General features: G+C 43.6%; 2 protein-coding genes across 3 annotated transcripts in view; both read right to left on the bottom strand.

Annotated features, from left to right (window-relative positions):
- slc9a5 (solute carrier family 9 member A5) overlaps positions 1-6,077 on the bottom strand; it is a 28,496-nt gene extending 22,419 nt beyond the window's left edge. Inside the window, exon 1 of one of the 2 annotated variants that reach the window (XM_035396285.1) lies at positions 5,581-6,077. In XM_035396285.1, the coding sequence (XP_035252176.1) occupies positions 5,581-5,911 (331 nt within the window). In that variant the 5' untranslated portion in view covers positions 5,912-6,077. The remainder of the gene's footprint in view (positions 1-5,580) is intronic. The other variant, XM_035396286.1, reaches the window with a different exon arrangement.
- A 790-nt stretch (positions 6,078-6,867) lies between these two features.
- fhod1 (formin homology 2 domain containing 1) overlaps positions 6,868-17,085 on the bottom strand; it is a 49,265-nt gene continuing 39,047 nt past the window's right edge. Inside the window, exons 17-26 of the mRNA XM_035395433.1 lie at positions 15,052-16,007; positions 14,655-14,810; positions 14,253-14,435; positions 13,610-13,729; positions 13,022-13,183; positions 12,114-12,304; positions 11,392-11,584; positions 10,464-10,647; positions 9,884-10,060; positions 6,868-8,480 (exon numbers count right to left, since the gene is read on the bottom strand). Coding sequence (XP_035251324.1) covers positions 8,401-8,480; positions 9,884-10,060; positions 10,464-10,647; positions 11,392-11,584; positions 12,114-12,304; positions 13,022-13,183; positions 13,610-13,729; positions 14,253-14,435; positions 14,655-14,810; positions 15,052-16,007 — 2,402 coding nt within the window. The 3' untranslated portion in view covers positions 6,868-8,400. The remainder of the gene's footprint in view (positions 8,481-9,883; positions 10,061-10,463; positions 10,648-11,391; positions 11,585-12,113; positions 12,305-13,021; positions 13,184-13,609; positions 13,730-14,252; positions 14,436-14,654; positions 14,811-15,051; positions 16,008-17,085) is intronic.

The following is a 17,085-nucleotide window of genomic DNA, read 5'->3' as shown; positions in this document are numbered from 1 at the left end:
TGCTGAGACCAGTTTCGTAGATTTGTATAAGTTGTGCACTCATACTGATTGCAGCAATGGAATGCAAAGAATTTTATATTACGTTAAGAACTTGCTCAGTTGTTAGCATGTACACACACATCAGTTAGCTGTTTAAACATATACATGCAGTGTCCTACTGGAACCTCTTCTGCACAGTACATGCCACAGAGAGCCTTCTGAGTGAGAATATAACATGCACAGAGGACACATTACATTGGAAATTTTAGACAAATCATTTTAGAAAATCATTTAAGAAAGGTTGATGGTACTGTAATACACAATACATCAGCACTTGACCTGTTAATTTATGATCAATAAAAATTGTTTGTTTGCTTTGGGGATGCCCTGTCCAATCAGCGCAGTGAGTACAGTCACTAATGAGAGATAAAGTTACAATGATTAGCTAATTCATTTTCCCGGCCATTCTGACTAAACGCTGAGGTAGGGCTACGGGTCTGAGCAAAATAAAAGCTCTTTGTCTCTGCCTGAGGTGTGCTAATCAGAATGCTGTGAATCACCAGAGAGCCAATAACACTCATATGCTCACACACACACACAAACACAAAGACACACACACACGTACACACACGCACACACACGCACGCACAAACACACAGACACACACACACACACACAAGCGCCCACACACACACACATGCACACACACACACACACACGCACGCACACATGCCCACACACACACACACACACACACACACACACACGTACACACACGCACGCACACACGCATGCCCACACACACGCACACATGCACATACAAATGCACACACACACACAACATATAGTACAGGTACATACAAACATAATAAACAAACAATCGCAGCTACAGTAAGACCAACATAAAAACATGTCTCTTCACACCACTTTAAAGGCTAGTCACATAAAAAACAAGTTTTTAAATCTTTGCCCACATAGTCTTTTTAAAACGTACACTAGAGTGACATATCCTGAGAGAAAATAAATATCTACAGCTTGGATCATTGATAAGACAAGTTCACCTCACAATGAACTGTAAGAATAATTACATATTGAATCACACCAAAGTAAACCTGCCATTGTATTCATGATGTTTATGGCAAGGCAAGGGTGAACAAGACAACCTGGATTATATGTACATGTGCAATATGATGACTTTACCTGCAGTAATTTTTCTATAGTGAGATATTTTTTAGAATGTATGAAAAGCTAGTCATTGTGCAAGGTGCAATGCCTAGCCAAAAAATAATTCAGCGCTTCATGGTACGTAGCCACAGTAGTGCAAGAGGAAGCATTCTCTGCAATTTGATATTGTGACATTTTCTTTCACTCGCCTTATCGCCATTCCTCTTGCTAAATGCAAAGTCATTTCCTGAAATGCTTTGCTGCCTTACAGTAAAAATCAACATTCAGAGAAAAAGCACAGAGGCTTGAAAATATCTGAACACTGAAAAAATCCTTGAACTATTTCCCATTTTTAAATTCAATTCAGACGTTACAACAGTAAATAACAATCAGCAATATCTATGAAATTGAAAAATGCAAAAAATCCAAGCTATGACAGCAATTTAACAAACAACCATTCCCTTTCAAATCACAGAAATGTTCTCCCTCTGACCATGAATCTCAGAAACGCAACACATTCCTGCATAGCTTGTAAAGTACACAGGTACACCCATCAATTGTCCTCCGGTACCATTACAGCAAATGGCATTATGTTCAAAATGAGCACACATGGTGAGACATCAACTGCGGCACAGTTTGAAAACTTGGTTTCTTCTAACATTCTACTCTGATGCTCACGCATACCCACAATCCTGTATTTACTTATGATTTTAAAACTGAGCAAAGAGCATCACACATGCATGGTTATAAATAAATACTATTTAAAACCATGCATGTGTGATGCTCTTTGCTCACTATTGGGATGCCTTGCTTTTATGACCATGCATGTTCAGAGGTAAGTGGCAGTGTGGGGGAGTGGGTAAGAAACTGGGCTTGTGACTGAAAGGCCATGGGTTAGATTCCTGGGTAGGACACTGCTGTTGCACCCCTGAGCAAGGTACTCAACCTGCATTGCTTCAGTATATATCCAGCTGTATAAAATGGATGCAATGTAAATTCTGGATAAGAGCATCTGCTAAATGCCTGTAATGTAGTTATGAGAGATTTTGTCTATTCCCACTCACCCTCACTCCATGCTTCTCCTCACATTCATCAGTTTCCAGTTGAAACCAACATTCAGATTTTGCATGGAGCCTCATACAATCTTCCCCCACTCATTCTTTTTTCATCAGTCCTTGCAGGCTTGTGCCCTGTGATTATCCTCAAATATTCCCTGATCTGTCCACAACGCTGTACCGCGTCGCCATGACGATGCCCATAAACCCTCAGCCTTGGCACCCCAGTGGTGGAGTGATTCATCTGCTCCAACCAGGAGAGCAGCCGCTCTCCACCTTCCACCACTTCTCTGAGTCTCACCTCTGAAAACTGGGTTTATCCAACCCCAACCACCTTTAATCTTTAAGTGTAAGACCAGAAGCATCTCTGGCTGCCTTTTTTTTTTTTACAAGCACTGACTTCGGATTTAACCTGGGGTTGAACTCATTTAGTTTCATTTTAAGTGGTTAAGATGGCTCCATGTTGCCTTCAGGTAGCTACTACCGCTTCTGTTGTACTTTACTATCCAATAAATTAATTGTTCTGTAAATTACTCTGGATGTTGGTGTCTGAAAAAAACATGTATTTTCATTTTTTTAAATAATGACAAGAATACGTGTGTAGCTACACTTTTAAATAACAAATTTAGGAACATTATTTTATTCCATTGCTTACAAAATATTGTTTCATTGATTTCACAATAACAGACCACTGATGTTTAATAATGCCCATGTTTGGCTGAACATTTCCATTAGCAAAATGTCAACAACAAATAATAGCATCTGCACTGTCCTGTGCTGCCTTAAATGTCCACACAGAGACCATCCAGTGGAGAAGCCTCTGTCATTTACAGCAATAATTATTTCAAAAGAAAACAGGATGTTCCTTCTAGAATTAAAAACAACAACTGTTACAAAATGAAGCCAGTACCAAGGAGATAAAATGATATGACTACCATGGTGAATCTATCCAAGATGCTTGAATGGTGGCTTGCTTAATTTGTAAGACAACAGATGGAGGCTGTGCTGGTCTCGGAGGAAGACATTTCTTATGGTATTAGCTGAATCCTGGCAACAAGATATTTACTTAATTTATTAAATTAAGCAAGGATAAAACACTGTAGAGGTTCTTTTCTGTTTAAAGAAAGATCGATATTGACCAAACTAAAATCTCCCTCGTTGTATTTTTTAGACAATTAGTGGAGAAAAACATTTTGTGCACTAAAAGGGTCAGTTCCTCAAACACAAAATTGGTCAAAGGGCATTCAGTGTTTCCCTTTAAGTGAACATACCTGTGAAGATGTTAGTTCTCAATGATCTCAAAGGCAAGCATTATGTTAACATCAAGTACAAACTATTTCGAAAAGTAATCAGTTCTGATTCCACTGTAGGTTATTAATATTATAGATGTTGGACAGTACACTTCTTTATATAAAGTAACCCCATGGTACAGTTGCCATAACTACTGTGAAGTGGGGGAGGGGTTTCAAACTTGGCTGCCAGACTAAATAGTTCATAACCATATCAACTGTGAAATGAGGCCCACACTGCTTTGGTTGTTTGTGTACTGGAATCAAACACACTCTGTAGCACACTGTGAAATGGGAGGTGTGTGTGGAAACAGTGAAGCGCCCTGTGTGGCCGTGTGCAAACAGAGAATACTGTGAGACTGCTATTGGTTCTCAGACCTCGTGTTAGTCTACCTTGGGACCTCCACTTGAGGGCCACAGAAATTCACTGAATCTCAGTTTGGGGGTGAGGGAAGAACACTGACAATGTGAACTAGGATAGGAGACAACACTGAGACACAGGCCATATTTAAACTGAGATATTTAAGCTGATACTCAGGCACAGAGGAAACAACGGTGACATTTAACAGTGACTGAATATTGGCGGTCAAACACAGAACAGACATCACTGAGACTCACTGGCAAAGGAGAGAACATGGAGACTCAGACACAAAGAATGCCAAGACTCTGACAGAATAGAGACTCAGACACAAAGCACACTGAGACTCAGACACAAAGAATCCCAAGACTCAGACACAGAGCACACTGAGACTCAGACACAGAGACTCAGACACAAAGCATCCCAAGACTCAGACACAGAGCACACTGAGACTCAGACACAAAGAATCCCAAGACTCAGACACAGAGCACACTGAGACTCAGACACATAGACTCAGACAGAATAGAGACTCAGACACAGAGCAAACAGACTCAGACACAGAGCACACAGAGACTCAGGCACAGAGCACACTGAGACTCACACAGAGCATACGGAGATCAGGCAAAGAGGAGAGAACACAGTCTCACAAAATTATACAATCACAAGATAATTCAGGAAGGGAATAAGGTATCCCTGAAACAGATGATCAGTTTGAATTTGAATTGATTCCATGTCTACTGTAAATATCTGATTGTAAGAAAGCTGCCATGAAGGATACAAGCTTTGGCTTCCTGAATACTGACCGCAATGGTGCATTTTTGTGTGAGCTTGTTCCTGCAACAAATCAAGCTCAGGAAATAGCTAGACTGTTTCGTCATTTGCAAACATGGTTATAACAAGCGATCCATTATTTAAAAAATGTTCCATTAGCACGTTTAGAGTTTGCTGTTTGAAGCCCAACCTCATGTGAATCAACACGAACATAAAAGACACGTCTGTTCCAAGGTCATGTAACATGGTGGACCAGGACTTGATGCTAAAGTGTAAGTGGTCACATTGATAGATGGCAGAAGCTAATCCGAGGCTTCAGGTGTCAGAAGAGACTTTGGACCAATGTTTATGTCATGTGGCTTTTACATCACAAGCCAGCACCAAAAAAATATTGTTTAAAAAATATTACAAAACGCTAAACGTCTTTCTATAGATCATAATCCTCGTCTATTTTAAACACCGATGGTAGAAGTACTTACAGAATGTAAACAATGCAATAAAACCAGCATTATTTCTGGTGGAGGGGATTCCTGAAATCTTACAGTATTTCGGTCTTTGTTGAACTTTAGGCATCTAAATTTAACCAATTATGACAGTTTTTACGCAGTGTTCATCGTTAATGCAGTGACAGTCGTTCTGAAATAATAAACACAAGAAACGCACAGGTTTTGACTAATTACTCCGTGTTCGTTCAAAGCTGCTCAGCGATATTCAGTGATCACCATGGTTAACTCTTTCAGTGAAAAAAATATATATTTTCATTGTATAGCCATTTTGATAGTATAAAAAAATCACCTTTCAGCAGTAATACAGGAGTAAGTGATAACACTTGTGTGGGATAAACATGTGTGCAGTAATATTGCAACTCCAACTCGTGGATAAAAGGATTAGACAACAACCTGATGCGTTTCCCACCATGTCCACAAGTTTGTTCTAAAATACAAAATGGAATTTTACCACTTACGTATTTTCGCGACACTGGCCACCAGGATCCATATGGCGATAATATAAGGTGTCTGTACGTAGCTCCATTCCCACTGAACAATTTTGTATCCTCCACCGTGGTGAGACGATTCGCCGCGATCAGTGGTCGCAGCTGACTCATATGAGTCCGCGGATCGAGCTAAGGCTATCCCAGCATCACTGCGCTCTTCGGGAAGATGATGAGACGCTGTGGGGGATGGCACCGGCGCAACGGCTACGGCGCGTTCTGTGCGAGGTGATGTCTCAGTCACGTAAAGGTCAGCTACAGCTCCGCTGGCTGTAGACAACGCCAGCAACAGAGTGACGAGCATCTTCTTGGCACAATCAACGGACTGTCATGTTGCCTTCTCCTTTATACATCTGACGGAGGAGCGTAAGGACAGCGGGTGACCAGTCACCGGCGCGTAGTACAAACACCTCTGCCTGGACGAGAGCGGAGGTATCGCTGTGGCGTATCTCAACACGTGACGGCTCCCAAGGGAGAACAAAGATTTTTTATTAAAGAGCTACTACATTTCCGTGACATCAGCCCTCGCATAGATTGAGGCTTGGATTTAAAACACGCTTTACTTACTTCACTGATTTAAAGGGATAGTTTCCTATAAATACGTGTTATTTTTGGTGAGGTACTGTAAACCAGCTAACCAAGTAAAAATGGTTTGGTGTGTTCACGGATTAGGTTAAACTTGTCTTTGTGGGAAACCGGCTTGTATTCAACACTCATTCTTTCAGGTTAACTGGATAGAAATAGAAATGACAAACATATACGTTTATAGGGGTTATTAGACATCTAACACAGTGGGATTCACTCGTAATTCTGGATTTTTACAACCCTGATGATATCTGAGATGCTCTTCAACCACCAGATGACGGGACAGTCACATGGAACTACAGGCTACATAAGATCTGGACTCGAGTACCGTTTACTATGTAAGACTTGAATCGAAGACTGGACATTTGCAGGTTCGTGCTGTAACTAACTAGCCGAACACGTTCCCTCTGTACTGGTGTACCATGAACTAAATATACGCGCACACCACCTTGTGGACAAAACGGAAATATAAATGTAGGCTATTCGTATCACAATATCACAACAGAATTATTCTGACTTTTGTAAACAAACCATCAGGATCATTACTGCAGTACCATTAAAAATAAATGACCGAAAAAATAAGTTTGAATGTATAGTCAAGTTCAGTCGCCTTACTTCCCTCAGTTTAGTATCAATGGATTAGATTCAAAATAAAAATCATGAACTCTCACAAAGCTTATTCAAATCTGTGAAAATGTTTATTTTGAAAGACATTGCATTTTTTTTATTACTTACTGATACATCAGTCATTGAAGGCATATGGGTCTTGCATGTATACATTTTACATTAGTTTCCACATGAACAGCAAAACTTCAGCATCTCATGGATTAAAACAAATACAGCAAGGTAAAATAGCATTCAGCAGACAAATAGTACTTCTGTTAATGTGCCTCATAAGACCGTGGTAGAGAGGAGTTTCTAACAATGGAACATATCTACACTGATACATTCATCATGTAAACACAATATTCAGAGCAAAACAAACCTTTAGTGATCTCGCACATAAAGAATACTAATTTAAAGAAGGGAGTACATTTGATGTGACATACAAGTAATTATCAATAAACAAATATTACCACACCTAACACTCCCCCCAGTGCAAAAAAGCAACATCCACACCACAGATGTATAATTTCCTTCACAATACACAAATTCAACATTGTCATTTTAGGGACTAATTGTTGTGTTTTCAGGTTTAAATTTAAACAGTCCACATGGCACATACTGTGAGCCCACCTCCCCTTCCCTTAAGTGGCTTTTGTCGCTTGCCAGGCCGCCATTGTAAATAAGAATTTGTTCTTAATTCTTGCCTGGTGAAATAAAGGTGAAATAAAATAAAATAAGGCACCGTCAGAGTTAGGTTTCTTAGAAATAAACTGCGTGATGGAGGTCACGGTGACCTCGATCGGATTAGTTTCGTTTGAATTTTGCTTCAAAACTTAATGGGACAACGTAAAATGGCCGAACACTGTGAGTTAAGGTTCTGACATACCCCTTTTTCAGTTTGTTCTTAAATGTGCTTACACAGTGCCGCTAACTGACATTGCAGCTAAACAGTTTAAATGTTTTGAGGATGATTGAAGCCATATAAAACTCCGGTGAGGAACAAAACCCCAAAAGTAACAACCAAATTCGTAATGCAGCAACAGTTAATCCAGTGCCGATTCGAACAAAATCCAACATGGACTGTGGTGGGGACTCCTCTCTACAGTCTGTTTCAAGAATTGTCAACATAAGTTAACCCAGAATGCTTAAAACATAATATTATCAAGTCAATATAATCAAAAATACTTACATCTGTACAACATTTTCCCACTTAAAACTTTCAACATCATAGCTTAAAAGTATGTAACATCAACTCATCTATACACTTTGGAACTGAAAATATGTGTCTAGCTTGCGCCACTCAAAACATACTTTCAGATATTCAGCTTCTTCTGTCCCCATCTTGGGCCAGAGGAAGCTCACTTTTGCTTACAGTTGCCTTCCAGCACCTTTTGTCAGACTGAAGCACTTGTGGTTCGTCCGCTGTCCACCTGGAGAGTTATTTTCGGCCCTTCTTGAAGCGTTTCTCAGTACCCATTCCCTAAGCAAAATTGTCACACAATTACCCTCCTCCTCCTCCTCCCTGTGTTCCTGTGGTGCCGTTTTCCAGAGGACTCTCCCCAGCTGATCACTCCTCTATTCTCAGTGCAAATGGGCCTCTGCTCACAGCTGCTCACTGTCTTTGCTCAGTCCCAGGGCCTGCACCATGTCCGAGCTCAGCCCACTCTTCAGGGTCCTCCGCACTGGAACATAACACACACACACACACACATCACCACATATACATGACCTACATCGCCACAATCTGTACTGGAACATAACACACACACACATCACCAGATATACATAACCTACATAACCACAATCTGCACTGGAACATAACACACACACACACACACACACACACACACATCACCACATATACATAACCTACATAACCACAATCCGCACTGAAATGTAACACACACACCACCACATATACATAAACTACAACAACAAAAATCACAACAATGCAAGCACAGGTTCATGAGCTTGTAGTCTAAAGCTCACTAAAATCAAAAGTCTGTGTTGTCTGTGTGTATGCATGCATGCGTGCGCATGTTTGAGAGAGCAAGTGAAAGACAAAGAGAGAGAGAGACAGAGAGCGAGAGAGAGAAAAGGACACTGTGGGGGACAATCACCAACTACTTCAACAGACCAGAGAGACGGCCAGCGTCACTGATATAAAAGTCACTAAGCCTTATGACACAGGGATAAAGTGATGCCTGGGGTTGGGAGACTTGAGCAAACACGTATGGCAGTTTCCCCACCGAAGCCCAGTGTAAGAAATTACTTTGAGCTATCTGATGGTCAGGAACCCGAAATTCACAAAGAAAATGTTATTGTCTGGGTGGCATTCGAAAAGGAAACGGCAGTCAGTGCACAGAGCTGGGTTATTAATGTCTGGTGAAGAGCCGCATAGCCGGCTGGCATTCACCACCAACACCTTTCTCCCGTCCGATCCAGATCTACTGCTCCCGGTAGACAGGAAGGAAACCACCCCCACTATTACCGACAATAACGGGAGAAACTGCGGGGAGATATGCTGCCTGGTTGCGATAATGTAATCTAAAGCACTGTGCGTAGCTGAAAGAAGAATAATGTTGGGAAATTGTTACTGGACTTGCTTTCGAAGTTTTCAGTTGTTGTTTTTTTTTTTTTTTTGTAAAAAGCTTATCTTCAGCATGTTCTAATGTTTGTAACTTCAGCAGAATGTGTGATCCGATAATGGTTGAAACAGACCATATCCAAGAAGAAATATATGAATAACTGCATGATAACAATAAAGATTGACCAAGCCAGTGCTAGAAACATGATGACGGAAGCATAAATCTTAAGTCCCCAGCTGCCAGTGTTCCTAGCCAACAGGTCATTCAATGCAAAGGCCTATGCCTGCTTCATGTAGAACCACTTCCATTTTAAAACTGGCTTATCTGATCAAACAGAAATACATTAATAGATACAGTATGTGTCTGGTATTCCATTGGAATCAAATCCAATCAAGTCAATGGAGATGAATTCTTAGGTGAAAATGTCTGGAAGGGTGGTGGTGAACTTTGGGCAGAGGGGGGCGGTAGTGTGCAGACCTTTTTGTCACAGTACTTACAGGACTTCCTATTCAGGCGCGAGCGTTTGCGTGTTTTTGGACTGGACTGTCTCTCGGTGGGGTTCTGCGCGACACACTTCACCAAGTGGGCTAAGATTTCATCCGTGGCGTCGTCCTGTGAGTTTTGGCTCTCCTCCTTGGCTAGCGTCATACTGGATGGGCTGACTTGGCCTAAACCTGGCAAAATATGAAGAGCGGCATATTAAAAAAGAAATCACGTACATGCTGTCTGAACACAGCACTGCCCCAAAAAACCAAAAAAAAAACAAAACAAACAGAACAACTGACCTCAAACAGCATCACACAAAAAACAGTTTCACCAAGCAAAGTACAGCTCTTACGCTAAATGCAGTAAAACCTTCCCCTCAATTAATCCAGATAGTTTTAAAAAAAATATAAAACAACACTGTCGACAGCAGCTCCAGAACACTGCGTCGGCAGCAGGGGGTCCGCAGCCGAGCCACATTTCTCCGCGGGTCAGAACGATCTGGCGACTGTCAGAAAGAGCGAGGAGCCAAACGCACGCTGCCTGAGGGGCGAGCCGGGAAGCGGCCCGGGTTTTGGCCAGCGGGACCCTTACTTCTGACAGCCCGGCAGCGCCGGATACCGCCGCCACCGCCGCTGCCGCTGCCGTCCGTGTTGGCGGTCAGCATGTTCTTCATGTTCTCGTGCTCCTCCTGGGAGGGTTCGGGCTCCGTTACCGTGGAGACGGGCGACGTGCTCTCCTGGGGCTGCGGTGGCACGGCACCAGAGAACTTCTCCGTCTGAGAAATCGACAAAAAAAGGGGGGGGGAACTCAGCTTCCACACAGACTGATATCTACCCATATATAGCCTTCATGAGATCTTCAGAAAGGGGCGAAATTCACTGTTCTTTATAAACCGTGGATTTATGACTGCAATGTAATAGTACTTCTTGGCTATAAATAGCTGTACGAAATAAGTATTGTACCTTATCGACTGTGTTTTGTAGTTGTTCAATGATGATGATATGCACTTTTGTACGTCACTTTGAATAAAAGCGTCTACTAAATAAATGTACTGTAATGTAATGTAAGTACACAGTACATGTTCCTCAAAGTAAAAAGGCTCATTTAGAGGGGACACGGCCCTGTAGTGAGTGGTGGTTCAGTACAGCACCCGGCACACACACACACACACACACACACAGACACAGACACAGACACAGACACAGACACAGACACAGACACAGACACAGACACAGACACAGACACAGACACAGACACAGACACACACACACACACACACACACACACACACACACACACACACACACACACACACACACACACACACACACACACACACACACACACAGACACAGACACAGACACAGACATGCGCACACACACACACACAGACACAGACACGCGCACACACACACACAGACACACAGACACACACACAGACACACACACACACACTGATGCACACGCACGCACACACATACACAGAGCCGCTGGTTAGCTCTCTCTCTCTCGCTCTCACCTCAGTGATCAGCTTCCCGCGCGTCTTGGTCCGCTCGCGGTGCGCCGCCCGTTTGCGCTTCTGCGTCAGGACCCTCTCCCTCGCGGTGCGGTACTCCAGAGCGAACTCGCTGATGATCTTGCAAAACTGGGTGATCTTCGTGTCCCGCACGGAGTAGGAGGGCTGGCCGAGGAACAGCAGGAAGGAGTGGAACCTGTCAAAAAAAAAAACAAAAAAAAAAAAACAAACGTTCCTGTGAGGTCACAGCACTCCACCTGAACATAGCCCAAGAGTCACTATAAGGAACGGTGATTCAGGTCACGGTGATGGCAGTCGTATTACTTGTATATGCAGTTCTTTATGTTCATGCATTTTCTTCACAGATTCTCAGGCTGATACACACAGCTTCCTGAATTGATGTAATTCAAGATGCCATCCCCATGGAAAGCCAACAGGGTTGTCAGAAAGCATCTTCACATTGCACATAAAAACTTGGTCTTGGTCAGTCAAACACATACACTAAATACACCAAAGCACTATTTGAAAAACAACTCCGGAAAGTGAATTATCCCTTTGAAACACTCCTCCCTTCAAAGAACTCGACTGGCCATTACCTCTAATTACAAACTGACAACTGAGACTGCCGAGGTAAACGCAGGAAACGCAGGAAGCGAAGAGATAAGGAGACTCAACAGCGGAAGACATTTCACGAGGAGGGGAGAGAGGTCAGCGCAAGAGGTCACCTGTTGATAATGCGCCTGTGCACCACTTTGAGAATGATGATCCTCTCCGTGCAGTCCTTCAGAAACTCCGTCATCTTGTTCTTCAGAAGCACCTTCGTCTCATGTTTGGCCATCACCTTCAGGCTATCCCACGATGCTTTGCACCTCCTCTCCAGCTGCACCAGGTTGTCTGACAGCTGTTCAAACTCCACCTGAAGCGAAAAAACACAGCGAGGACTTTTTAAATAAATGAACTGTTATGAAGAATTCCCAGGCAGAATTAGAGATTAAGTACAGGATTCACACAAGTCTCACATTAACACAAATATAAAATAAACATCTGTTATATTATAATGTATTTTATTTATTCATGGGAATTATGGTTTCCAGTAATAAAAAACACTGGTGTGGGTGTCAATTGTTTGGTGTACAGAGAATACTGCTGTGCCATAGCTTGGGTAATTGGGAGCCAAACACAACTGGAACAGCATTTGACTTTTCCAATCCTTTTTTAACGTATGTTTTAGAAACATAGACCAGTACCCTATATCAGTTATAGATGACTGTTGGAACCAAAACAGAAAGCAACTAACTGATACAGTATCCTGTGCTGATTTTAATTACATACTATGTACTGTAAACATCATATGCACTTATAATATTTATTCATTGCATCACATATCAAGGCCTGGTAGTTCTTTTCAATATTCACCAGCCCCAATATTCGTGTCTGCAACGAGGAAGTCAATTTCTCAGGGAGAATGTGATTGGCTGGGAGCAAGTACATTTATAAACATGTCCTTGTCTCATGTTCTAATTTACGTCCCATACTTAGAGAAATAAATAACTTTACGAACGATATCAAGTGCAGAATCATATCAACGATGGCATCCATTAACTCAGGGATAACTCACGACACAAGGGCTCACCTTAGCGGAGCGGGTGATGGCCGGGATCTCAGAGTAGATGTCGGACGTGTCCGGGTACTTATCCACCACGAAGTTGCAGGCGTGATGCAGAAGAGACTGCCTGTGCACTGTGTCCTTCACCTCAATCACCTTCTCCAGGTAACTCAGCTCAAAGCCCTTCGCCTGTCGGATAGACAATCGGTGAAAGTGTCACCATGATTCAAACACTGGACTCGTTCAACCTAAACAGAATATACAGAACGCCAATATTTTCCAATATTTCATGACTCACCAGCACGAGAACAAATAGGTCAGTAGCTTTCGATGATGTTAGTGCATTTTTTTTTGGTCAGAGTCGATATAGTCATTCAACTGTAGCATGCTACTGACAGTTTACTACGCATAGCGTGTTTTTGGATGAAAATGCAGGGCCAATTTTTTGCCACTAAATTCGGTTAAAAATCTAAATTTATTGACGTTCCGTGGATGCTTTCTAAGAAGAACTGTTCTGTTATTTGATAGAGAATGACATAAAGACTTAACTTTGTACCAGAATGCTGAACAGAATGAACATGCCAATAATAATAATACACCAGGAGAGCTGCTCACATTGGTGCCGTTCAAGAAGTTTCCGATGGCCAAGAGAGTTGCGAGGACGCGCCTGAACGTCTTGTTCTTGGCAAGTTGTTCCATTCCCAGCTTCAAATCAAACAGAGGCTCAGCAATCTCCTAAAAAATAAAGACAAGAGCAAACACAGAGATATTGGGGGTCAATGAGTAGCTCACATGCTGAACCGTCGTTGGCTGCGTCGCTCAAGGTTGCCTCTACTGGAGCAGTTTGACATTGCAACTATCCTCAAATATAGAAGTCAGATTTGGTTACTTTGGTACATTCCCCTATTACTTTATCAGTCCTATCCGAATAAATAAATAATACAAATAATTATTATTATGTAGAAATGTATATTAAATTATGTTTATAAATATTCTCAGCAGTACACAATTAGATGTTCAGAAATACTCAATTAAATAAAGAATTTCATGATTTATTTTTGTTGCATCCAGACAGAGAAAATCAATTACAAATATCACTTAAAATGGAGCAAGCCTAGTTCATCAAACATGGCATAGTGGGTGATAAATTGTGTATTCAAGCACTAATGGTGGTATTCACAATAATATTTTCCAGGAAACGGCAAATCTCCCCTTTGCTGCACTGCCTGATGGTTCGGTCTGATTGTGAGTCGCTGACCTTCTCCGTGGTTTCGTAGTTGAGTTTGAAGGCCCAGAGCTGCAGCCTGGCGGTCAGGCCGCTAATGGAGGCCAGGGTCAGGAGGAACTGCTCTGCCGTCCCCAGGGGCACGTCCGGATTGGCCAACTGCGCCTCCTGGATCTTCTGCTTCTCCTCCTCAGTGGGCGTCATGGTCAGGATTTTCTGTCCCAGAGGGAGACGGGTACACAATGCTGTCACTGTGTCGACTGTCCTGTGACATCACGTACACTCGGCCAATTTATTCACAGAAAAATGGAGGGAGGATTTTTTTTAGTAACCTTTTGCTGTGACATGTTTATTTTCCACGATAGATAATGCAATACAGCTTGTACAAAGAGACTGGGAGTCTTGCTCCCTATAACCTGAGAGCATTATTCCTACCTCAATGCCTTCTTTGCTAATGGCAAATTCATCGAAATTGAGGATGGCAGCTTTAATGACGTGGACCGCAGGTAGCACAGTCATCCCGATGTTAATCGCATTGCTCCTCTTGGAATCCAGGACATGAATCTCAGACTTCTTCACTTCTGGTCCTTTCTGTAGGGGACAGTACAGCACCACTCAACACTGCTGACATAAACAAATACAGACATACTTCTCCAGCTCCAGTTCTCCCCAAAACATAGGCTAGGTAATTCTAATTTTCAGCTTTACAGTTACCATGCTGTCCAGAAACATTGTTTCGGCACAATGTAATGCTCTGGAACAAACCACAGAAAGAACCTCACTCATATAATGAATTGGTTATGGACATTTTTGGTAGACAAAAATGAGTTACCTTGGCAGCAGGAAGCTCTTTGGCCTTTGACTCAAACAGGTGCTCCAGTTTGGCTGTGTCCACGGTTACTTTGTCCAGAGTTGCCCAAACCGTGCCGCGGCCAAACTTGCATTTCCTGGGGCTGTCAGGCTGCTTGAGCTCCTTCCAGAACAGTTTGACCGTCTTCCTCTTTTTGGTGAAAGCTGGATCAGGGGACTGGGAGGGTGGGGGTGGAGGGATTCCCATTCCTGGTGGAGGTGGAGGGGGTGGAGGAACTCCACATGGTAGGGGAGGGGGAGGAGGAGGAGGAGGAGCAGGAGGACCCAGTCCAGGACCTCCTGGAGGAGGAGGAGGAAGAGGAGGAGGGGGTGGGGGAGAGGCTCCAAGGCCTGCTATGGGCGGAGGAGGGGATATAGCGCCCCCGTTGTGCATGCCCGAGCCAAAGGAGTCCATGTCCAGGACGTCGATGTCCTCTTCCTCCAGCAGGTCGGAGAAGTCCAGGTCCTTGATCTTGAGGGAGCTGGAGCTGGGCGGCAGCCGGTCCCAGGAGGTCTGGCTGCTGACCTTGGACAGCGGCGTCATCATGGTCTTCTCCAGGCTGCGGGAGTGGGTCTCCGCGTCGATGCTGTACTGCGGGCGCAGCCTGCTAACCTGCTGCTCCTCGGCCAGCCGCTGGCGGGCTGCCTGCGCCGTGCCCCCCAGGCCCTCCAGCTCCGCCCGCAGGGCCCCGTCCTCGCCGGGCGGCGCCGCCGGCCGCGCCCGCAGGCTGGAGAGGCGGTCCGCCACGCCCGGCCCCTCCCAGGGCGCGGCGTCCCCCGGGCTCTCCGCCCCGTCGTCCCCCGGGCCCTCCTCCGGCCCCGGGCCCTGAAGGACCTCCGGCGAGTTCTTGGAGTACAGCATGTCCATCATGAACTTCCTGTCGTTGGACAGAGTCCTGTGCTGCTCCGTCGCGCTGCCACGCCTCTGCAGTCCTCCACCTGCCGAAGGAGAGGACCCTGAAACACCTGGGATTTCAACAGGTGTGTGTGCGTGGACCCCCGGGGTCTACCTGGCCAGACTCAATATGCAATGACTATATATAGACTTGGAAAAATGAAATAAGGACCGTACTTCCATTATATATTATTACATATCTTTTACTTGCACAAACGTTTCAGGCCAAATGCCCTTCTTCAGCGTGTAAAAATAGTAGTATGTGCTACTTTTGACACATTGAAAAAGGGCATTTTGCCCAAAACGTTGGTCCAGATAAAAGATATACAATATAAAAATATTTTATGAAAGAGCGGTCCATATCTCATTTTTGCATATTTAATGCAAGACCGGCACCCAAGTTCACATACTATTGAGCTGAGCATGAAATCTTTCAAAATAAAACCCATTTTAACTTATGATGGGTGTCTCCTGGTGAAACACATTCTGCCACCACCTGATGTCTACATTCCACCAACTCTGACGCAGCATCACTTGAATACATAAATAAAATATTTCCACTCCAAATAAAACATTTCAGTCTGCTCTGTAATACAGTATTTTCTTTAGTGCCTCTGTGACATGCATAACGTATCGAGTCTGAGCATGCAAAGATTTCCAAAAACACATCCACATTCACAGTGAGTAGCATTCAAAAATATGCTCTCTCGGTATCTACATTAAAACAACAAGTTCCCATAAAACCAAGGAAACGACGCCATAAGTCTGAAACCAGGCTGGCAATCGAAAAGCAGGCATACGCACACAGAACGAAAATAATAATAACTATCAGAGCGAACGAACGGACGTTACCTTTGAAATGCGCAGCATTGGAGCAAACCTCTGTGTTTCCGCAAAGAACCATCCTGAAAGCCTAGCGAGCAGCGCGGAGCGGCTGCCTACAGGAGCGAACCAACCGCTGCAGACTGACTTAATTGTTGGGCAGATCAAAACAGGAGAAGGAAAGCACCCACATCTCCTTCTCTAAACACGTCAGTTATTTGCTCAATTTAAACAAATCTGCAGTCCCCCCCCTGGGCAAACGGCCTCGTTTAGGGCGGAGTCATTTGGCGGTCGGCCACC

Source organism: Anguilla anguilla, chromosome 16 (assembly GCF_013347855.1).
Source record: "Anguilla anguilla isolate fAngAng1 chromosome 16, fAngAng1.pri, whole genome shotgun sequence".
NCBI classification, from domain to species: Eukaryota; Metazoa; Chordata; class Actinopteri; order Anguilliformes; family Anguillidae; genus Anguilla; species Anguilla anguilla.
Note: the sequence above shows the minus strand (reverse complement) of the source record. Positions and strands in the feature narration are given on the sequence as shown.